At 44.3% G+C, this 17,461-nt stretch overlaps 10 protein-coding genes across 10 annotated transcripts; 5 read left to right on the top strand and 5 right to left on the bottom strand.

Annotated features, from left to right (window-relative positions):
- Window positions 1-337: 337 nt before the first annotated feature.
- On the bottom strand, window positions 338-2,373 carry V1514DRAFT_326400 (ELMO/CED-12 family-domain-containing protein). Its single transcript, XM_066926793.1, has one exon. It carries the CDS (start codon window positions 2,074-2,076, stop codon window positions 610-612), a length of 1,467 nt encoding a protein of 488 aa, XP_066784979.1. The 5' UTR covers window positions 2,077-2,373; the 3' UTR covers window positions 338-609.
- On the top strand, window positions 2,351-3,368 carry V1514DRAFT_326398 (uncharacterized protein). Its single transcript, XM_066926792.1, has 2 exons — window positions 2,351-2,881; window positions 2,939-3,368. The coding sequence occupies exons 1-2, from the start codon at window positions 2,451-2,453 to the stop codon at window positions 3,195-3,197; spliced, it is 690 nt and encodes a 229-aa protein (XP_066784978.1). The 5' UTR covers window positions 2,351-2,450; the 3' UTR covers window positions 3,198-3,368.
- On the bottom strand, window positions 3,330-4,949 carry V1514DRAFT_290093 (CRAL-TRIO domain-containing protein). The gene is made up of 2 exons (XM_066925291.1): window positions 4,443-4,949; window positions 3,330-4,383 (listed from the first exon to the last, which is right to left on the bottom strand). The coding sequence occupies exons 1-2, from the start codon at window positions 4,773-4,775 to the stop codon at window positions 3,571-3,573; spliced, it is 1,146 nt and encodes a 381-aa protein (XP_066784977.1). The 5' UTR covers window positions 4,776-4,949; the 3' UTR covers window positions 3,330-3,570.
- Window positions 4,950-5,448: 499 nt separating this feature from the next.
- V1514DRAFT_362063 (P-loop containing nucleoside triphosphate hydrolase protein) lies at window positions 5,449-7,385 on the top strand (the record flags this gene model as incomplete). The annotated part of the gene is made up of 3 exons (XM_066929726.1): window positions 5,449-5,485; window positions 5,612-6,960; window positions 7,039-7,385. The coding sequence occupies 3 exons, from the start codon at window positions 5,449-5,451 to the stop codon at window positions 7,303-7,305; spliced, it is 1,653 nt and encodes a 550-aa protein (XP_066784976.1). The 3' UTR covers window positions 7,306-7,385.
- On the bottom strand, window positions 7,199-9,125 carry V1514DRAFT_206768 (uncharacterized protein). Its single transcript, XM_066924685.1, has 3 exons — window positions 8,520-9,125; window positions 7,704-8,418; window positions 7,199-7,631 (listed from the first exon to the last, which is right to left on the bottom strand). The coding sequence occupies exons 1-3, from the start codon at window positions 8,694-8,696 to the stop codon at window positions 7,387-7,389; spliced, it is 1,137 nt and encodes a 378-aa protein (XP_066784975.1). The 5' UTR covers window positions 8,697-9,125; the 3' UTR covers window positions 7,199-7,386.
- Window positions 8,849-9,678, top strand: V1514DRAFT_326392 (uncharacterized protein). The gene has a single exon (XM_066926791.1). The coding sequence runs from the start codon at window positions 9,326-9,328 to the stop codon at window positions 9,566-9,568; it is 243 nt and encodes an 80-aa protein (XP_066784974.1). The 5' UTR covers window positions 8,849-9,325; the 3' UTR covers window positions 9,569-9,678.
- A 1,016-nt stretch (window positions 9,679-10,694) lies between these two features.
- V1514DRAFT_326384 (FAD dependent oxidoreductase-domain-containing protein) lies at window positions 10,695-13,033 on the top strand. Its single transcript, XM_066926790.1, has 3 exons — window positions 10,695-11,279; window positions 11,348-12,915; window positions 13,016-13,033. The coding sequence occupies exons 1-2, from the start codon at window positions 10,848-10,850 to the stop codon at window positions 12,827-12,829; spliced, it is 1,914 nt and encodes a 637-aa protein (XP_066784973.1). The 5' UTR covers window positions 10,695-10,847; the 3' UTR covers window positions 12,830-12,915; window positions 13,016-13,033.
- V1514DRAFT_326382 (uncharacterized protein) lies at window positions 12,829-13,892 on the bottom strand. The gene is made up of 2 exons (XM_066926789.1): window positions 13,391-13,892; window positions 12,829-13,330 (listed from the first exon to the last, which is right to left on the bottom strand). The coding sequence occupies exons 1-2, from the start codon at window positions 13,742-13,744 to the stop codon at window positions 13,046-13,048; spliced, it is 639 nt and encodes a 212-aa protein (XP_066784972.1). The 5' UTR covers window positions 13,745-13,892; the 3' UTR covers window positions 12,829-13,045.
- V1514DRAFT_326380 (cyclin-dependent kinase-like proteins regulatory subunit) lies at window positions 13,893-14,846 on the bottom strand. Its single transcript, XM_066926788.1, has 6 exons — window positions 14,791-14,846; window positions 14,570-14,689; window positions 14,484-14,510; window positions 14,279-14,427; window positions 14,189-14,216; window positions 13,893-14,109 (listed from the first exon to the last, which is right to left on the bottom strand). The coding sequence occupies exons 2-6, from the start codon at window positions 14,665-14,667 to the stop codon at window positions 14,088-14,090; spliced, it is 324 nt and encodes a 107-aa protein (XP_066784971.1). The 5' UTR covers window positions 14,668-14,689; window positions 14,791-14,846; the 3' UTR covers window positions 13,893-14,087.
- A 69-nt stretch (window positions 14,847-14,915) lies between these two features.
- On the top strand, window positions 14,916-17,365 carry V1514DRAFT_326378 (pyridoxal phosphate-dependent transferase). Its single transcript, XM_066926787.1, has 2 exons — window positions 14,916-15,685; window positions 15,747-17,365. Exons 1-2 carry the CDS (start codon window positions 15,176-15,178, stop codon window positions 17,127-17,129), a joined length of 1,893 nt encoding a protein of 630 aa, XP_066784970.1. The 5' UTR covers window positions 14,916-15,175; the 3' UTR covers window positions 17,130-17,365.
- The last annotated feature ends 96 nt before the right edge of the window (window positions 17,366-17,461 follow it).

Below are 17,461 nucleotides of genomic sequence, written 5' to 3'. Positions count from 1 at the left end.
CTGACCGAACAATACGAGTTGAATATTTACCAAAAAAATGCATCGTTTCCAACTCAATTGACCCAGCCTTTTATTTTATTTTATTTTATTTTTATTTTTTTTTGTATTGTTGTTTTGTCGCTGTTTCGACGCGTTGTGCGCCCTTTTTTTTTTTTTTTTCGAGGAATGCAATGCGGTTGTCGCCGCTCGTTGATTTTGTGCACAGGCCAAGTAAGCAAAGTTGGGTTGCTTATATCTAAATGTCTGTCGTCGCGCTTGATTCATACTATAATACCGGTTCTACGTAAAACTTTTTAAAGACTATTAATTGATGAGAAAAAAAAAAAATTTGGGTCGGGTTGGTTTCAAAATATATAAACTTGGTTCGCCAGTGCTATCTTTGATTGCGATTCCAGATAATTAACCTAAGCGCAAAAAAAAAATATTGGCGACGCCTTTGTTTTGTTACGTTGTTATAATGAATTCCTTGCTAACCAATGCAAGTTATTGTTTAAAAGGTTTATTTTTTATAAATTTTGTAAAAAAACTTCACGGAGCTCAAAAATGGAAATCAAAAAGAAAACCAAAAATTTAAATCATTAAGCGTTTAACATTATGATTTTTTTTCATTTAATCCTGCTTGTCTTGTTTCCTGTCTTGATGGTCCCGACCGGTGATGTCGTCAAAAACTTGAAAATAGTTTGCAAAACCTTGCAAGTCTTGCGGCACGTTTGAAATCACGTATTCACCTGAACTGCCGTGCAACTTCAAGGACGTCATGCCGGATATCGTGATCAATGACCGGTTCCATGCAAGCGGCCGTTGTTGCAATCGGCATATCATTTGTTTGCAAAAACGGGTAAAGCATTGTTCAAAATCCATCACGGACTTCACCATGCCTTGCCGCACGGCGTGCATCCAGTACGCATGAAATTCAGACATTAAAAAGCACGACAAGGACAACAACAGCGTCCACAATTGTGCCTCCTCTTTGTCTTCATCTTTCGCGGCCGTCGTCGGCGTCATGCAGCTCAGCATCCACAACCGCAACTGTCCTTCCGAACATGCGCGAGCCACAAACGACGCCACGTGAATGACCGCCAGCGCAGCTGCGTACCAAGGCCTGAGCACTGCGTCAGCATCGTCGTCTGCAGCGGCGGATCCGGACTCAAGCACGACAGTCACGGCCCGGCTGGCGTGCCAGGCTGCGAACGCGTGCAGCACGTTCAGGCCAAACATGCCTGTACCGCGGAAATCAGATGCTGGATCAAGACCTTGGAATCCAAGCGTGATCCAATTTCGGCCGCCACGGCCGCGCGAGTCCTTCTTTCCGTGCGCCATCGTGGCAGCCCGCCAGGCGGCATGCTCGTGCATGCTGTTCCAAATCTCGACAAGAATTTCATCAGTCAAACCGTTGCTGTGGTTTGTAACCGTATCCGTTGCCGCTGTGGTCATCAGAGGCACGGCCGTGCGGCACTCTGCTGCCACGTCTGCAAAGACCTTGTCCATCAGCATGATTTGCTCCACCGCTCGGGTTAAAAAACTGTACGCAAAATTAACGCCACCCGAAATCGTAATCCGCTTGCAAACGCAGATCGATTTTGCAATCTTTTGCGCTTCTTGCATGCGCTCATTGTTGGGACCATTTTTCTCGTTGCTGTTGGCTGCCGTGATGCCGTAGTGACGCATGCTGCCGACCTGGCCCGCCAATTCAGTAGACAGGATTAGTTCGCAGTCAATCAACCAAACGGCCCTGCGAGTCATTGACCGCCGAAAAGCCAATTCCGTCGCGCAGTCGTTTTTGCGAGACCGCACATCTTCCAGGAATCCGATCCGGCATAACCTGTCCAATGTGCTCACGCCTAAAATCAGGTTAAGAATTTTTTTCCATGCTTTGTATGCGGCTAAGCAAATGTTTAAATTAAATATTATTAATCGCCATGACAGTGAACCCGGTTGTTGGCGTTGCTGCTGTTGTTGTTCTCGTTGATGTCGTTCGACCGTGAGCTTTTGCTGGACCAGAAACCGGGTGATTGAATCACTAATGGCCTGCATTAATAAAATTATATAGTTCATTGTCGTTGCAAAATCAGTCATTCAATTTTAAAATGTGATTCCTTCTGGCTTGTCTTTTTATTTTTAATTTTTTTTTTTTTTTTTTGGTCCATGAAGGGCTAAATTAAAAAAACATGAAGGATTAAAAAATTCACTAACAATTCTTAGCTTGGCCAAATTCAATCTTGCATTCGCCACACGTTGAATTTAAAAAAAAAAATTGTTGTCTTTGATCTCAAAGAAATTTAATTTAAGGAATCATGTTCATTAAAACTAGTTCATCCACATGTGATTCACACCTTTGGTACGATTTGAAAAAGGGGTAGGGGAATATGTAATGTCGAAAAAAAATAAAAATAAAAATAAAATTTCAATTAAGAAAAATTAAAGATTTTCAACAACACACTTCTTATCAAATGTCACAGTCAAGTATACCACAATATGCAATCCCAGGTCAGCCGTTAGGTTCTGCACGTGAATATGCTGCCGGTCCGGGTACGTACGTGGATGATCTGGCCATGACCGGCGGTGCCATCGTGGCATCGTTGCTAGGCACGGTACAAGTCACGACCGCAGGCGGCAATACGTCGACCACAAATACCAGTACTACCAGTACTACCAGTATCACTGGCACCAACGCGGCGGCGGCGGCAGCGACAGTAATAGATCGCAGGCAAAAGATCTCGGTAGTGCGACCGGCAAGCACAGCCGATGCCGGAAGTGCTCTGCCGTCAGTACATGATGTCGTACTGGCCAGGGTATTAAGGATCAACCCGCGACAGGCTAACGTGGCCATCTTGGCCGTCGGTGATAGTAATCTGTCGGACGAGTTTGGTGGCATCATCAGGTGAGTTGGTTGTTTTTGATTCAAGAAGGCGTGTCACATGTTTACAAAAAAATGTAGGTCCCAAGACGTAACTGAGACCGAGAAAGACAAGGTCAAGATTTCGAATTGCTTTCGACCGGGTGATGTCGTTCGTGCTCAAGTTATCTCGCTTGGTGACGGCACAAATTATTATTTATCTACTGCCCGGAACGATTTGGGGGTCGTGTACGCAACCAGTGAGGTATCGAACGCTGCCATGTTCCCTGTCGATTGGCGAACCATGAAATGTTCAGTTTCTGGAACTACTGAACAACGGAAAGTTGCCAAACCGAATTAAATTTCTTTTTTTTATTTTTAATTTTTATAATTAAATTAAAAAGAAAAGTTTTAAAAAAAAATTTGCGAATAAATGCATGTATCATGGTGGGATGGTTTTTTTTCGTATTGTATAATAGATTATATATATGTATAGGCTAAAAAAAATTAATATTAATGATTTCAATGTCAATTGATCTACCGATATTCTATATCAACACTAAAGAAAAAAAAAAGAACGAAAAAAACTTATGCATTGTTAAATTGTGCAAACAAAAAAACGATCATTTTTCCACATTCACATCAGGCAACGTAAATTAAAAAAAGGGTTTAGTAACAAACAGGGCGACAAAAACAAAAATTTAATGTAGAAAGAGCGTGTACCTAGATTACGTTCATGACGACTTGCCTTCTAACGTAACTTTCTCAAGTTGCTCTTCAAGCGTGACTGCCGGTTCCTTTTCACCTAATTGAGATGTCGCCTCGTGACCGGTTAATTCGACCGGAAGCTTAACTGACTCGCTTGAGCTCGTGCTGGTGCTGCCGCCAGCATCTGTACCAGCAGTGCCAGCGGCTTGTTCGGCATCAAGTTCCAAATATTTCTCCTTTGCGAGCTCAGCTTGAAATTGTTCTTCGTTTAACGCTCTCAGTACTGCTTCGGATTGACCGACGCCGCCACCCAATGTCCGCCATCTGTCCATGTAACGGGCATGCTTCTCGGCCGCCATCTCGACCATGGCGTTCCAATACTTGTCATGCTCGTATTTAAACTCGGATAGGCCACCAAACACGGAATCCAATTGCTCAGCTGGCACGTACTTGTCAATAGGTTCAGAGAAAACCAATTTTTCTCTTGTGAGCGGGTCGATAAACGGGTGAATGATCTTAAGAAACGTCCAAACGAACCAAGGAATGTTGATCACTAAAGCCTTGCCCAGTCGTTCAGGGTAGTGAGTTTGCAAAATGTGCAACACCTGCCGGCCTTGATTCACGGACGGATTTTTAGATGACGTAGATGATTTAAAATCAATCAAGAGTGCCAACGTGTCTTGCCCACTGGGCATGAAATCAATCACGCGTTCCAAGCTAAACACGAGTTGTTGAATTTGACGGTTTGATTTTTCAGTGTTTTGTCGGGATGGATGAAGATAAAGGCATGGCCTGGCTTGGAAGTCGTAACCGAGAATGACTTGCTTGCCGGTTTCGTTCTATATACATAAGCCACTTATAATAATACTAACAACAATAATATAACGATCGTGCTTACCTCTGGAGAAATGTAGTCCGCTTTTAAATCTCTCACGCCGTATTCTCTTCGCCATATTAAGGTACCTTCAATTCGTTTCTGAGCATCGGCCAACTTCCATTTGGTTGCCCGCAAATACCGCAGCAAGCATTCCTTGGTAATCCAAGCTTGCTCGTAATCATCCAATGGTTTCTTAACTTTCTCATTTGAATCAGATGACACAGGTATTTCCTTAATATCTTTAACATAAGCTAATAATCCATCATATTTGGTTTGCTCGTCAGCGGTAAGTGGCGGCCGCACCGGTGGCTTGCTGGATGCCAACGGTTCTGAGAATGGAACGTATCTGACCATTTTTTTTTTTAAAAAAAAAGATTGATGTAACCTTTTAAAAATTAAAATTAGTAAAAGAGATAGAGAGAGAGAGAAAAAAAAGAAGGACAGTGTTAAGGATAGAATTGAAATAGTAATTGAGTGTATAACGTAACAATGTATAATAAATGAGTAAATAATAATTGCTTGCTTCAGGGGATTTTTTTTGCCTGGGTCGGAACGCGGGAAAAGACCGGTTCCGAGGAAAGGGTTAACGTCTATGGATAAAGTATACTCAAGTCAAGCCTCGGCATTCGTTCTCGACAGTTTTACAAGCTAAATAAAACAAGTTATAGGATGTTTTATACAATTGTTAATTTTTTTTTTTTTTTTTTTGGGCAATTGAAATTCGAAATGTTGTGCTGTGCTCTCAACGGAAGTTCATTCTTGCCTGGAATGCATGTCTGGCAAATCAGCATTTAAACAATACCTATTCCCACTACGTATACGAAATCAATGAACCGTGTTAACATCGTCTAGTCATAGTTATAGTTTAACTATTTTATATTATATCTCATTGTCGTCGGTTGACCGTTCGAGGAAGTTTTCAACTTTAAAAAAACCTTTTAGAAACCCGCCCCTTGCAAGCCGCACATTTGTTCCGGGTAACTTGGGAGTTTTTTTTTTTCCCTTTTTTTGGTGCTGCAAATTTCAAATGAGAAAAAGTATATACAACGTACCAGATTACTTTTGTAAGAACGAATTCATAATGTCAAAAGAAGAAGCCATAGTAGACAAAAAACTTCAAAAGAAGCATAAATCTCATAAGCATGAGACTGATGAAGACAAAAAGGAACGCAAGCGGTTAAAAAAATTAGCCAAGGCAGCCGAAGACAAGCAGCAAAAAAATTTTCAAGTCGATGAAGACCATAATAACAAGTTAGGATCAGGATCAGTACAAAGTGAAAGTTTGGTTAAACCAGATAAGAAGGAAAAGAAAGAAAAAAAGGATAAGAAAAAAAGGCAGGCTGATGGGGAATCGGGACAAGTTCAAAATGCAAAGAAGTTGAAATCAACAGATACCACAACCAACGCATCATCATCATCATCGTCGTTATTACCAGTGGTTCCATCAGTCACAAATTCTGCCACGGCGGATGAGGTTTCCAAGTTTCTTGAAACCAGTGAGATCACGATCACGGATCCGCGCACGGATTCAGTCAAGCCCCCGGTACTTTCATTCGATAACTTAAATATCGATAACCGCGTGTTGTCGTTCCTGACATCAAAATACGACAAGCCAACTCCGATCCAAAGCGCCTCCTGGCCGTTCTTGATCGACGGCCGTGACCTGATCGGCGTGGCTGAAACCGGGTCCGGCAAGACCATGGCGTTTGCAGTGCCAGCTATCGCATACCTATTATCATTATCATCATCATCAACCATGAAGCCAAAAAATAATCAAACATCAGTCTTGATCATCTCACCAACCCGTGAACTGGCCATCCAAATTCATGACAACTTGCAAGATTTAGGTTCCGCAGTGGGCATCAAATCCGTGTGCGTGTACGGTGGCGTTTCCAAGGATGATCAAAAACGTGAACTCAAGAACGCCAGCATTGTCGTGGCCACGCCGGGCAGGTTGATCGACCTTGTTAATGACGGTGCGATCAAGTTGCAACAAGTCTCATACCTCGTCCTGGACGAGGCCGACCGCATGTTGGAAAAGGGATTTGAAGAAGACATTAAGCGAATCATTAATGAAACCGACCGAGCCATCAGGCGAACCGTGATGTTTACTGCCACCTGGCCACCATCGGTCAGGGATTTGGCAGCCGAATTTTTGACCGCACCAGTTAAGGTCATGATTGGTGATCGCGAATCTGAACTCAAGGCCAACAACAGGATCGAGCAAGTCGTGGAAGTCATGGACCCATTAAAAAAGGAAACCAGGTTACTTCAATTACTTAAGCAATACCAATCCGGTCCATCTAAAAATGACAAGATTTTAATATTTGCGTTATATAAAAAAGAAGCTTCCAGGGTGGAACGGTTTTTGCAAAACAAAGGTTATCATATTTCTGCCATTCATGGTGACTTGTCACAAGTGCAACGAACGACCGCGTTGGAAAGTTTTAAAAAGGGGGACACCAAGCTTCTTCTCGCCACTGATGTTGCAGCAAGAGGTTTGGACATTCCGGCAGTCAAGCTTGTTATTAACTTGACCGTAAGTCAATCACGGTTTTGTTTAGACCCGGCAAAACAAATATACAAATAGACTAATTTTTTTTTTTTTTTTTTTTAGTTTCCATTAACAGCTGAGGATTATGTTCATCGAATCGGCAGAACCGGACGTGCGGGTCAGACCGGCAAGGCAATCACGTTTTTCACCGAACATGAAAAACATCTTTCCGGAGCGCTCATTAACGTTCTTCGAGCAGCTGATCAACCGGTGCCGGAAGAGCTACTCAAGTTTGGTGGTCATACTAAAAAGAAAGAACATTCAGCGTATGGTGCTTTTTACAAAGATGTTGATACCACCAAGAAGGCCAAAAAGATTGTATTTGACTAGAATTGTTTTTATGTTTTATTTTTTTATTTTTTATTTTTTTTTTTTTTTTTCTAGATGTTTTAATAAACAAAAAATTGCTGATTATTCATTGTCGTCATCGTCTTTGCCGCCGTCATCAACAACGGCAATGATTTTACCCTTTGATTGATTCGATTCCATATATTTGTGCGCTTGCACAATCTTATGCCAAGAAAATATTTTATCCACAGGGTTAACAAATTCTCCGGTTTCAAGTCTTGGAATAACAAACGTATCGACCAGGTCTCTTAATTCAGCCTGATATTCTGGCGAGCGAGATCGAAGTGTTGAGCCCTCAATTCTTAAGCCTGAACAAAAAAAAAATATATTAAAATTAGTTATTTAATACGGAATCAGTAAGGTCTTGAGAGCATGCGCACGTTTTCTTAAAATTGTGCCAATGTTGACATTACTCGCGATGGCACCGCTTAACGTGGCCAGCAACACGATCCTGCCATCCACGGCAGCCACGTCAAGGTTTCGATTAAAATAATCTTGCCCGACAAAATCAATAATCAAATCCGCACCGTGGCCATCGGTTTGTTGATTAATAATGTTTACAAAATCCGTGGTTCGATAATTTATCGCATGATCCGCGCCAGCCACGTTTTCAACAAACCTGGCCTTGTCGTCCGTGCTCACGGTAGCAAACACCTTGCCACCGTAAGGTCGCAACAGGGCGTGAGCTAATTGAACCGCGGCAATGCCAACGCCAGAAGCGCCGGCATGAATCAGCACGGCACGAATTTTGTTACCAGTGCCGTGATCAACAACCGTTTTGTCAAGTTCAGCAACACGCAACAGGGCCTGGGCTGCTGTGAACCATACTTCCGGAACGCCGGCGGCACTGACGAACGAAAAACTGGGCGACCGCACGCCCGCATGGGGATGATCATCATGATCATCATCATCAGCAGCAGCAGCACGGTAAGCGAACAACAAGCTTGCCGAGGCAACAATATATTCCGCATACGCTCCGCCGTAAGCTAATCCAAACACGCGGTCATCAGGCTTGAAATCCTGCACCTGGTCGCCAGCAATCACGATCGTGCCAGAAAACTCGACGCCGAGCGTTTTGCTAACATGTGGTGGTAACTATATAAAAAAAAACACTCCATAAAAATCTGTTGTCAGTCAAAAAAAAAAAAAAAATCTCCAATTTGATCAACAATCAATTTGAACTTAAACACCCGTACCGGATAACGTCCTTCTCGTTGCAAAATGTCCATTCGGTTTAAACCAAACGCGTGCACTTTGACAAGCACTTCGTTTGCGCCTACCGACGTGGGTTTTGCAATTTTTGGATTAACAAATAACGCATCAGCATTGCCCTTGCCATTTTTAATGTCCACTGCTCGCATGTACTTTGTCATTTGGAATTGATGAGGAAATTAGAAGTATAGTTAACTGGTTGATTGATGTGTTTTTGGCATGAGGTCATTGTTGCTTGTAATCATTATTTTGAGCCGCATGCTGTTTAGGACAACTCTTGTTTAATTTCTCTGCTTAAATCAAAGCCCTGCATTTAAAATATATTTGCATATTATTGTAGAGCTCTTCTTGACAAACGTTTTCATTTGTTTTACTTTTCTTTTGCTCCACTCTGGCCGTTCCTATGTTGTGTAGAAGTTCAATGTTTGGACTCCCGCAGAGATCGTGGTTCGGGAAAAATCAATCAAAAAAAAATGTACATTTAGCTATACTCTAATATTTTTACATTTTTTTTTTTAAATTCGTTTTGCATGAGGAGATGTAGATTTGAAAATCAATCTTCTTGCTGGTCACGTGGGTTTCCTGTGTCGGGGTCAATGCTATCTACTCTGCAGCCGTTCATGCGATCTTGTGTGCAAGTAAGCCGCCGCCTAACAATTGTATACGTCATAATACCTGCTTCTAGATTGGTCGTCGCGCGACGCGCTCGTCTGGGTCTTGAGGTTCGTGTCTGTGTTCTATTGGTCGTGCTGGTGTGTTAGCTTTACAGGCCAGCCGTCTGGGTCAGCGAATGTTTCGAATATTATCTTCGAACACGTCCAGACCCACCCGCATATTATTGACAGAGTATTTCCATATCCGCTGGAAACTGCTGCTGGAAAAGGTCTTAACGCCCTTCCTTCTTTTTAAGCACTTTTACTGTCGATATGAGCGGCAGTCTCGCGGCAGCGCTCACGTCCATTGCATTCTCTGGGTCGAGGGTGCTTCCCATATGAACATTTCATCAGACGAGTCCAGGGACTGCCATTTCTGAGTACTGGTCTCGGCTCATCACCGCTGTCGGCCTGCAAACGCTAGAAACCAGGTCTCACTGCAGTTTCACATGGTTGACAACTCGGCTGACATGTACGCTGCTTTGGTCAATCGCGTGCGTATGCATTCTAGTCCTTGCAAGCCGTACTGCTCGCGAACAAACCCCCAGACCAACCAGGTCGAGTGCCGGCCTGGCTATCCGCGCCCTGTGGCCGACCATGCTTCTGTCGACAAGTCTATCAATCCGAAGCGCTGGATGTTTGCAGCAAAACGGAATAACAAATTGGTGCAGTCGCATCACGCAGCCATTCTTTTCGCTTGAATGGCCAACTTTGATATTCAGCCCGGTATCAGCATGAAGGCCCTCGTAAACTATCTCGTCAAGTACTGTTCCAAGCCCGAGAAGCAGTAGACCGATCTTAAAGACGTGGCATCCAATTTCAGCAACATAGTACATGATCTAACTCAAGAATAACATAAAATTTAGAACATGAAAGCATTTTGATGTTGAAGATAATCTTTTCTGTTCCGACAAGATATTGCTTGTACTTGCAAGTTGTTTCGCTCAAACTTGTTGTACTGACGACAAACTGTGCGAGTCGCGAGAGCGGTAAACTAGGAAGCAGGATGAATTCGTTTGATCTTGTATCCATTCGCGACCATGACCAAGTATATTGGAAACTTTCGGTCTCGACACCTCAAAGAGCTCTTTCGGATGCGCCAGGCAACCCGCCCGTGTCGCAAGATATCAAAAGTTGGCTCATACAAGAATACTGTAAACCTAAACTGCAAGGGTTTATGGTCATCATTGTTACGTAACTACGTCTCGTACAAAGCAATTCCGCAACCGTACTATGTACTACTACTACTAGTATATAACCACTACGGGCCGTAATTGGCCGCCCGGTTCGGGTTGAAATTTTTCCGCCTTGGTTTCGGCGGCTGCACCGGAAACCCCGGGTGTTAAGGTTATATATTTATTCCGAAACCCTCCCCGCTGATGTCAGCGCTGACTCATGGGGCATGTGTATTGCTCATCCGGAAAACCAAACACAAAAGCATGTGCGCGCGCGGCTTGGGGTTATGTAAGCCATAATTCGCGGCCGGGTTTAAATTAAAAGGCAAGGCAAAACAAGAAAAGGCTTTGCTTTCTTTTGCTCGACCTCCTTCTCTTTTTCTCTCAATATATATTTCAGATTTTGGCCAATTCGTTTTTATTTTATTTTATTTTATTTTATTTTATTTTTTTATTTGGCAGAAATATACACCCCACGTTTCATATGTTTACCCGCCGCGCATTCGCAGGTTCATCTAGAGCTCGCAAGGTCTTGCTGACGACCGTGGCAGCCGGTGGTGTCATCACCTCGGCCGCGTTCGTGTTGTCGACTTCGGATTCGTTCAAGTCCGTGCACTTGCAAGCTGAAAAGAATTATTGGTCATCCTTATCATCATCAGAATTGACCAAGTTGCCTGTACCCGATCCCGTCGTCAAGCCGCCTTCACGTTATGAACAGCTTGACCGCTTGCGTACGGAAGAATTTGACGTGTTGATTATCGGCGGTGGTGCCACCGGTGCCGGATGTGCACTCGATGCCGCTGCTCGCGGACTTAAGGTTGCCTTGGTTGAGCGTGACGATTTCGCATCCGGCACGTCCAGTCGGTCCACTAAGCTCGTTCACGGTGGCGTGAGATATCTCGAAAAGGCTGTCTGGGTACGTGCCAGCATGTACATGTATATATCTGCTTTTTGCTTGAATTCTAATCAATCGTGAACTTATAGAACTTGGATATTGAGCAATACAATCTTGTCAAGGAAGCCCTGAATGAGCGGGCCACGTTTATCGACATTGCACCCCATCTTTCGTTTGCGTTGCCAATCATGATTCCGGTTTACAAATGGTGGCAGGTGCCATATTTCTGGGCCGGCACGAAGGCGTACGATTTGCTGGCGGGAAAGCAAAACTTGGAACCAAGTTATTTCATGTCCCGGTCCGAAACTTTAAAGGCTTTCCCGACCTTGCGATCGGACAATCTCAAGGGCGCGCTGGTGTATTACGATGGCTCTCATAATGATTCGCGCATGAACACTGCGATCGCGTTAACCGCGGTCGAGAAAGGTGCGACGGTGTTGAATCACGTCGAGGTTATCAATCTCAAGAAAGATGCAAATGGTAACTTGATTGGTGCTGTTGCCAGAGACGTTGAGAATGGCAACCACTCGCAAGAGATTAACATTTCGGCCAAGTCGATCATTAATGCCACCGGCCCGTTTGCCGACGGCGTGCGCAAACTGGACTCACCCGTGACGGCTGACATTGTCGCGCCATCGTCTGGCGTGCACGTTGTCTTGCCCGATTATTACTGCCCCAAGAACATCGGCCTGATCGATCCTTCAACCTCTGACGGCCGTGTGGTTTTTTTCTTGCCGTGGCAAGGTCAAACATTGGCAGGCACGACTGATTCGCCATGCACGATCGAAAAGGATCCGATTCCGACCGAGCAAGAGATTGATTGGATATTGACCGAGTTGCAAAAATATGCTAACGATGACCTTGTGATTCGCCGTGAGGACGTGTTGGCAACCTGGTCTGGCATTCGACCGCTCGTGCGCGACCCGCGGGCCAAGAACACCGAGTCGTTGGTTCGCAATCATCTTATTACCGTGTCTGATTCCGGCTTGATCACGGTTGCTGGTGGCAAGTGGACCACGTACCGGCAAATGGCCGAGGACACGATCGATGAAGCCGTGAACCGGTTCAAGTTGCCAGCCAAGGAATCTGCGTCCACGACCAAGCAAATTAAGTTGGTTGGCGCTGAGAATTATCGGAAATTGTTACATGTTCATCTGATTCAAACCTTTGCTGTTGAAACCGACGTGGCTCAACATTTGGCCGATAATTATGGCGACCGTGCTTACGACGTGATCCGACTTTGCGCCGATACGGGCAAGCGGTTCCCACAGAAAGGTACAAAGATCGCAGGCGATTACCCGTTTGTGGATGGTGAGATTAGGTACGCCGTGCAATACGAATACGCCAGAACTGCCGCCGACGTGATCTCGAGACGGTTAAGATTGGCGTTTTTGAACGCCAAGGCAGCGTTGGAAACGTTGCCGGCCGTAATTGATATCATGGGCGAAGAATTAAAGTGGGATGCCAAGCGGAAGCAACATGAATGGGACGTGACCGTGAAGTATTTGTACAGCATGGGATTGCCAAACAAGCCGTACACGAGAAAACAAGTCGAAGCTGGCCAGTTGTAAAAAAAAAAAAAAAAAAAGAATCATAATTTTGTATAGCATATCTGTATGCGGTGTATAGTTATGTAAAAATATATGTTGAATGATATGTTTGTAATTAAAGTAACTCCGAATACACCAAAAACCATGAACAACCATTGAAGTGCAAGCCATTTTGTCCGCATAACATAAACAGACCACAAAAACAAGACAAAAATAAAAAAAAAATGAAAATAAAAACTAATGAACATTTAAACTGTCATGGCAGGGGTTGGAATTGATTGCCGGCAATTCCGGTGGTGGTGGTGGTAGAAAAAACTGAACAAGTTTTTGACAAGATTGAAAAGTGGTGATTGTGGCATGTAGTGCTTGAGAATTGCAATAATGACTAAAATTAAACTCGACATCAAACAGCATCGTCATTTCCGTGATTTGAATTGCTGATTTGGTCATGTGCGGAGTGGTCAGGCCAGCCCAAAATGACAACGGCAAGGTTTCATCGGTCGTGAGCTTGTGAGCCAGCATCTTTGCGTCGTTAGAAGTTGTTGCTGTAGGCAAAAAAACTCTTGAATTGGATTAACTTACCAAGGACGAAATCAAAACCAAACGACCGACATGATGGGGCATGGAAGTTGAGTTCAAATCCATAAACACCTTGTCACTCAATCCGGCAATCAAGCACGATGCGGCCGCCATGGCGTTCAAGGACAGGTAACGATGACGATGACCGTAAGCCGTGGTCAGGATCTGGTCAACTTCGAGAGTCGTGATGCGGCAGTGATCAAATAATTGGCTGCCAATGTGCATGGCGCAGCCGGTGATGAAGCTGGCGGGCAAGCCGCACAGTTCGGTTGACGGCGAAGATGACGATGACGATATAGAGGAAGAAGGTGGGGTCGGCAGGGAGGACAGGTCCGGTAGTGATGCTAGATCAAGCATGATGTATTGTATTTCAACTACTACTACGAAGAAGGCGAAAAAAGGAATGGGAATGAGGGAGAATTTAAACTAGCATCTCGCAATTGACTTTTGACTTTTGGATGTTGAAAAGTTGTGTCGGTTGTAGCATGTAAACTCAAGTGATTAATGCACGTTAAACACAAGGAGACAAAAAAAAAGTAAACAAGGAAAAGACGAATTAGGGCATTAAAGTGAAAGTTTAATTGCTATCACAACAGCCGCTTTCGGCGGGAACTGGTGCCTGGCCTGCATAACTGCACAAACAACCGTGCATGTACGCACGAGGTTTGTTATATTCATTAATCCATTTATTTGAAATACATCAGTTATAATCCTTCGGCCGTCTGTGATCAATCGAATAATAAATAAGCAGCTTCGGTTAGCAAGAACAGCAATAGTACCGGTCATTGACTGAAGACTCACTTGAACAGCAAAATGTGTGGTTCCGGTGCTTTCGGATTTCAGCGTTAGTTCAAATGTCGCTCAAGCTTAGTAGCAGTAATAGCAACTCACTGTGGGTCTCGTAATGCTCCCATCCTAAGCTCTGCGTGATTCCCAACCCTCGCCATTCGTCCTCCAGCAAGATCCGCAATGTGCCGGTTTCGGAGTCGAAATAGTCCTTCGGGATCGCCTTGAGCATGTTTTTCGGCAGCGTCACGTGCCTTTGGTCGTATTAGTTCCCAAACATGCACATGCAGGCCCAAAAAAAAAGACTCACCTGTATTCGAATGTGTCGTCCGCGTAGCTAAATCCCCACGTCAGCCATGCCCCCAACCATACATATATTCATCCATGCTTGCTCACCGGTTCGAATAATGAATCAAATCTTGAAATTCATCCAACCGGGCCCGCTCCGGTTCTGAAAGCAACCGCGGCTGTCTTCGTCCGTGTTTTGACTCCATCCCGCTGTTTTATTTTCTTGTCCTAAAAAAAGAATGGAAAAAAAAAACGGGAAAAGTGTCAGCTCGTCTCTCATACAAACGCATTTCCGCGTTTCTGTTAAGGCTACGGTGCACGTTACATACCCCAGTTTTATCTCCTCCTGACGGAAATGGCAATACAAAAAAAAATAACAGAGAAAATTACCACGCGTTGCACAACAACGACGAACGCGTCAAGTTTGCTGTTGTTCTGCTCGGCCTTTCCGAGGGGCACGTACTTTTCAGGGCTAGGGCGTGTCCTTTTTTTTGCCGCTTCTTCCCGCGTTTTTTGATTGCACCGATACTCACGACCAACGAAGAACCGAAGGACGTGTGGCAGCATTCAACTATCAACGCACACCTGGTTTTTCGTTGCTGTTGTTTTTGGCCTGTCGACGTTCATTTCATTTGTTGTTTTTATTTATTTATTTATTTATTTATTTGATTGTTTTTTTTTTGTTTTGTTTACCCAACAAGTTTAATTTACTTCATGCCGGGAAATCAGACCAAGCTTGCCTCGTTGTTTGCCCAGGCACAAGCTCAAATTCAATTACCGACATCCAATTCAGGCTCGTCGTCATCAAACACTGGTGCAGGTTCTGCTTCGTCGCCGTTATTGTCATCGTCATCATCTTCGTCGCCGTCCTCCTTGTCGAATTCGCCGATCGCGTCCGGCGCGGACGACCGCCACGCGACCACAATTTCCAACGGCGGCTCAAACACGCTTGGCCTCATTTCCTACACGAATGGCAAGCTCACGCACGAGCAAGCGTTGCGTTTTGATCGCCAATTCGGTCCCATAACTCATCCGTCTCATCGATACGTGTCTCACCACCCAAGAGGTGAACCGCTTAAGCATATCGAAGAAGAAGAACCGCCGTTGTTTTATTTGTTGACCACGTATATTTCTTACTTGATTCTCATCATCTTTGGTCACGTTCGTGATTTTTTTGGCAAGCGACTCAAGAGGGACAAGTATTCTCATCTTGTCGAACAAAATGTTCGTTTTTTTTTTTTTTTTTTTTTTTTGACAATTATACTGCCTAACTAACAATTTACAGGGTTACGCCCCGTTGAATTCTGACTTTGACTCGTTTTACACTCGCAGACTGCGCCAACGCCTGGCCGATTGTTTTTCCCGGCCCACCACTGGCGTGCCTGGCCGGTTCATTACCCTTCTTGACCGTGCGTCCGATGACAATTATGACACGTTCAAGTTCACTGGTACGACCACGGACTGCTTAAACCTGTCGTCTTACAATTATCTCGGGTTTGCCCAGTCTGAAGGTCAATGCGCTGACGCTGCCGATGACATTCTCAAGCGCTACGGCACGTCGTCGTGTGGTTCGCGGTCTGAAGGCGGCACGACTGACCTGCATATCGAAACCGAAGAATTGATTGCCCGGTTTGTCGGCAAGCAGGCCGCCATGGTGTTCTCCATGGGCTATGCCACGAACGCCGCCGCCATTCCGTCGTTGGCCAGCAAAGGTTGCCTGATCATTTCCGACGAACTTAATCACGCGTCCATCCGGTTCGGTGCCAGGTTATCCGGTGCGTCAGTTAAGACTTACAAGCATAACGACATGTTTGATCTCGAAAAATTATTGCGCGACGTCATCTCGCAAGGACAACCTCGCACACACCGGCCATGGAAAAAAATCTTGGTGATCGTCGAAGGATTGTTTTCTATGGAAGGAACCATGTGCAATTTGCCCGTGCTTGTCGAATTAAAGAAAAAATACAAGTTTTACTTGTTTGTTGACGAGGCTCATTCGATCGGTGCCATCGGCCCGTCCGGCCGAGGCGTGTGTGACTATTTTGGGATCGACCCTGCAGAGGTTGACATTCTTATGGGCACGTTTACCAAATCGTTCGGTGCCACTGGTGGGTACATTGCTGCTGACAAGTCCCTGATCGATGCGCTCAGGATTCAAAATTTGGGTTACGTGTATGCCGAATCCATGTCGCCAGCGGTGCTGGCCCAGATCGAATCCTCAATGCGAACGATTCTAGGCGAGATCGTGCCAGGTCAGGGCGAGGAAAGATTGCAACGGTTGGCGTTTAACGCCCGATACTTGCATTTGGGACTCAAGCGGTTAGGATTCATCACGCTCGGTATGGACGACAGTCCAATCATCCCGCTCATGTTGTACTCGCCTGCCAAGATGCCAGCATTCTCGCGAGAAATGTTAAAGCGCAAGATTGCGGTTGTTGTGGTTGGATACCCTGCCACGCCGTTAGTATCATCCCGGGTCCGGTTTTGCGTTTCGGCAGCGTTGAACAAGCAAGATTTGGATGACATTTTGAGAGCGTGTGATGAACTCGGTGACTTGTTAATGTTAAAATTTTCTTCCCGTGCTGCTGAGCATGGCGAAAAGACGCATTGGAATATTGAAGACGTGATCCGCAAAGGTGCTGTCGATGCCAAGCGAGACGTGCTTTAAGCAAGTCAGACGTTCTATAGTAACGCTAAAGGGAAAAAAAAAAAAAAAAAAAAAGAAAAAGAAAAAGAAAATTTAAAAAATCATTGAAATACCACTAATTTTTGTGTTTTTTTTTTTTTGTTTTTGTTAGTAATGGTTTCACGGTGTTTAGATAATTTAATTTGTATTTTTAATATTATATTTGAGTTAAATCTTGTGTATTATAAAGATATCATTAGTTACGGGTTTGTTTATAGGGTTCAAAATCTATTGAAAAAAAAAAAAAAAAAAAAAAAACCATATCCATTTAAAAAAAATAATTCATACAAAAAAAAATAACGCAATCCATAAAC

This window comes from Lipomyces japonicus (assembly GCF_038497905.1).
Source record: "Lipomyces japonicus strain CBS 7319 unplaced genomic scaffold V1514scaffold_7, whole genome shotgun sequence".
Classification (NCBI taxonomy): Eukaryota; Fungi; Ascomycota; class Lipomycetes; order Lipomycetales; family Lipomycetaceae; genus Lipomyces; species Lipomyces japonicus.
Note: the sequence above shows the minus strand (reverse complement) of the source record. Positions and strands in the feature narration are given on the sequence as shown.

Coding starts and splice junctions, on each gene's coding strand:
- V1514DRAFT_326378 (XM_066926787.1), top strand. CDS start 15,176: ATGCCGGGAAATCAGACCAAGCTTGCCTCGTTGTTTGCCCAGGCACAA. Junction 15,686..15,746: donor CTCATCTTGTCGAACAAAAT/GTTCGTTTTTTT, acceptor AACAATTTACAG/GGTTACGCCCCGTTGAATTC.
- V1514DRAFT_326400 (XM_066926793.1), bottom strand. CDS start 2,076: ATGACTGATTTTGCAACGACAATGAACTATATAATTTTATTAATGCAG.
- V1514DRAFT_326380 (XM_066926788.1), bottom strand. CDS start 14,667: ATGGAGTCAAAACACGGACGAAGACAGCCGCGGTTGCTTTCAGAACCG. Junction 14,511..14,569: donor TTGATTCATTATTCGAACCG/GTGAGCAAGCAT, acceptor GTGGGGATTTAG/CTACGCGGACGACACATTCG. Junction 14,428..14,483: donor GACGACACATTCGAATACAG/GTGAGTCTTTTT, acceptor ATACGACCAAAG/GCACGTGACGCTGCCGAAAA.
- V1514DRAFT_326392 (XM_066926791.1), top strand. CDS start 9,326: ATGTTTCGAATATTATCTTCGAACACGTCCAGACCCACCCGCATATTA.
- V1514DRAFT_326398 (XM_066926792.1), top strand. CDS start 2,451: ATGTCACAGTCAAGTATACCACAATATGCAATCCCAGGTCAGCCGTTA. Junction 2,882..2,938: donor GAGTTTGGTGGCATCATCAG/GTGAGTTGGTTG, acceptor AAAAAAATGTAG/GTCCCAAGACGTAACTGAGA.
- V1514DRAFT_290093 (XM_066925291.1), bottom strand. CDS start 4,775: ATGGTCAGATACGTTCCATTCTCAGAACCGTTGGCATCCAGCAAGCCA. Junction 4,384..4,442: donor CGGACTACATTTCTCCAGAG/GTAAGCACGATC, acceptor TTATGTATATAG/AACGAAACCGGCAAGCAAGT.
- V1514DRAFT_206768 (XM_066924685.1), bottom strand. CDS start 8,696: ATGACAAAGTACATGCGAGCAGTGGACATTAAAAATGGCAAGGGCAAT. Junction 8,419..8,519: donor AACGAGAAGGACGTTATCCG/GTACGGGTGTTT, acceptor TTTTTTATATAG/TTACCACCACATGTTAGCAA. Junction 7,632..7,703: donor TGGCACAATTTTAAGAAAAC/GTGCGCATGCTC, acceptor TTTTTTGTTCAG/GCTTAAGAATTGAGGGCTCA.
- V1514DRAFT_326384 (XM_066926790.1), top strand. CDS start 10,848: ATGTTTACCCGCCGCGCATTCGCAGGTTCATCTAGAGCTCGCAAGGTC. Junction 11,280..11,347: donor ATCTCGAAAAGGCTGTCTGG/GTACGTGCCAGC, acceptor GTGAACTTATAG/AACTTGGATATTGAGCAATA.
- V1514DRAFT_326382 (XM_066926789.1), bottom strand. CDS start 13,744: ATGCTTGATCTAGCATCACTACCGGACCTGTCCTCCCTGCCGACCCCA. Junction 13,331..13,390: donor TGGTTTTGATTTCGTCCTTG/GTAAGTTAATCC, acceptor AACGACGCAAAG/ATGCTGGCTCACAAGCTCAC.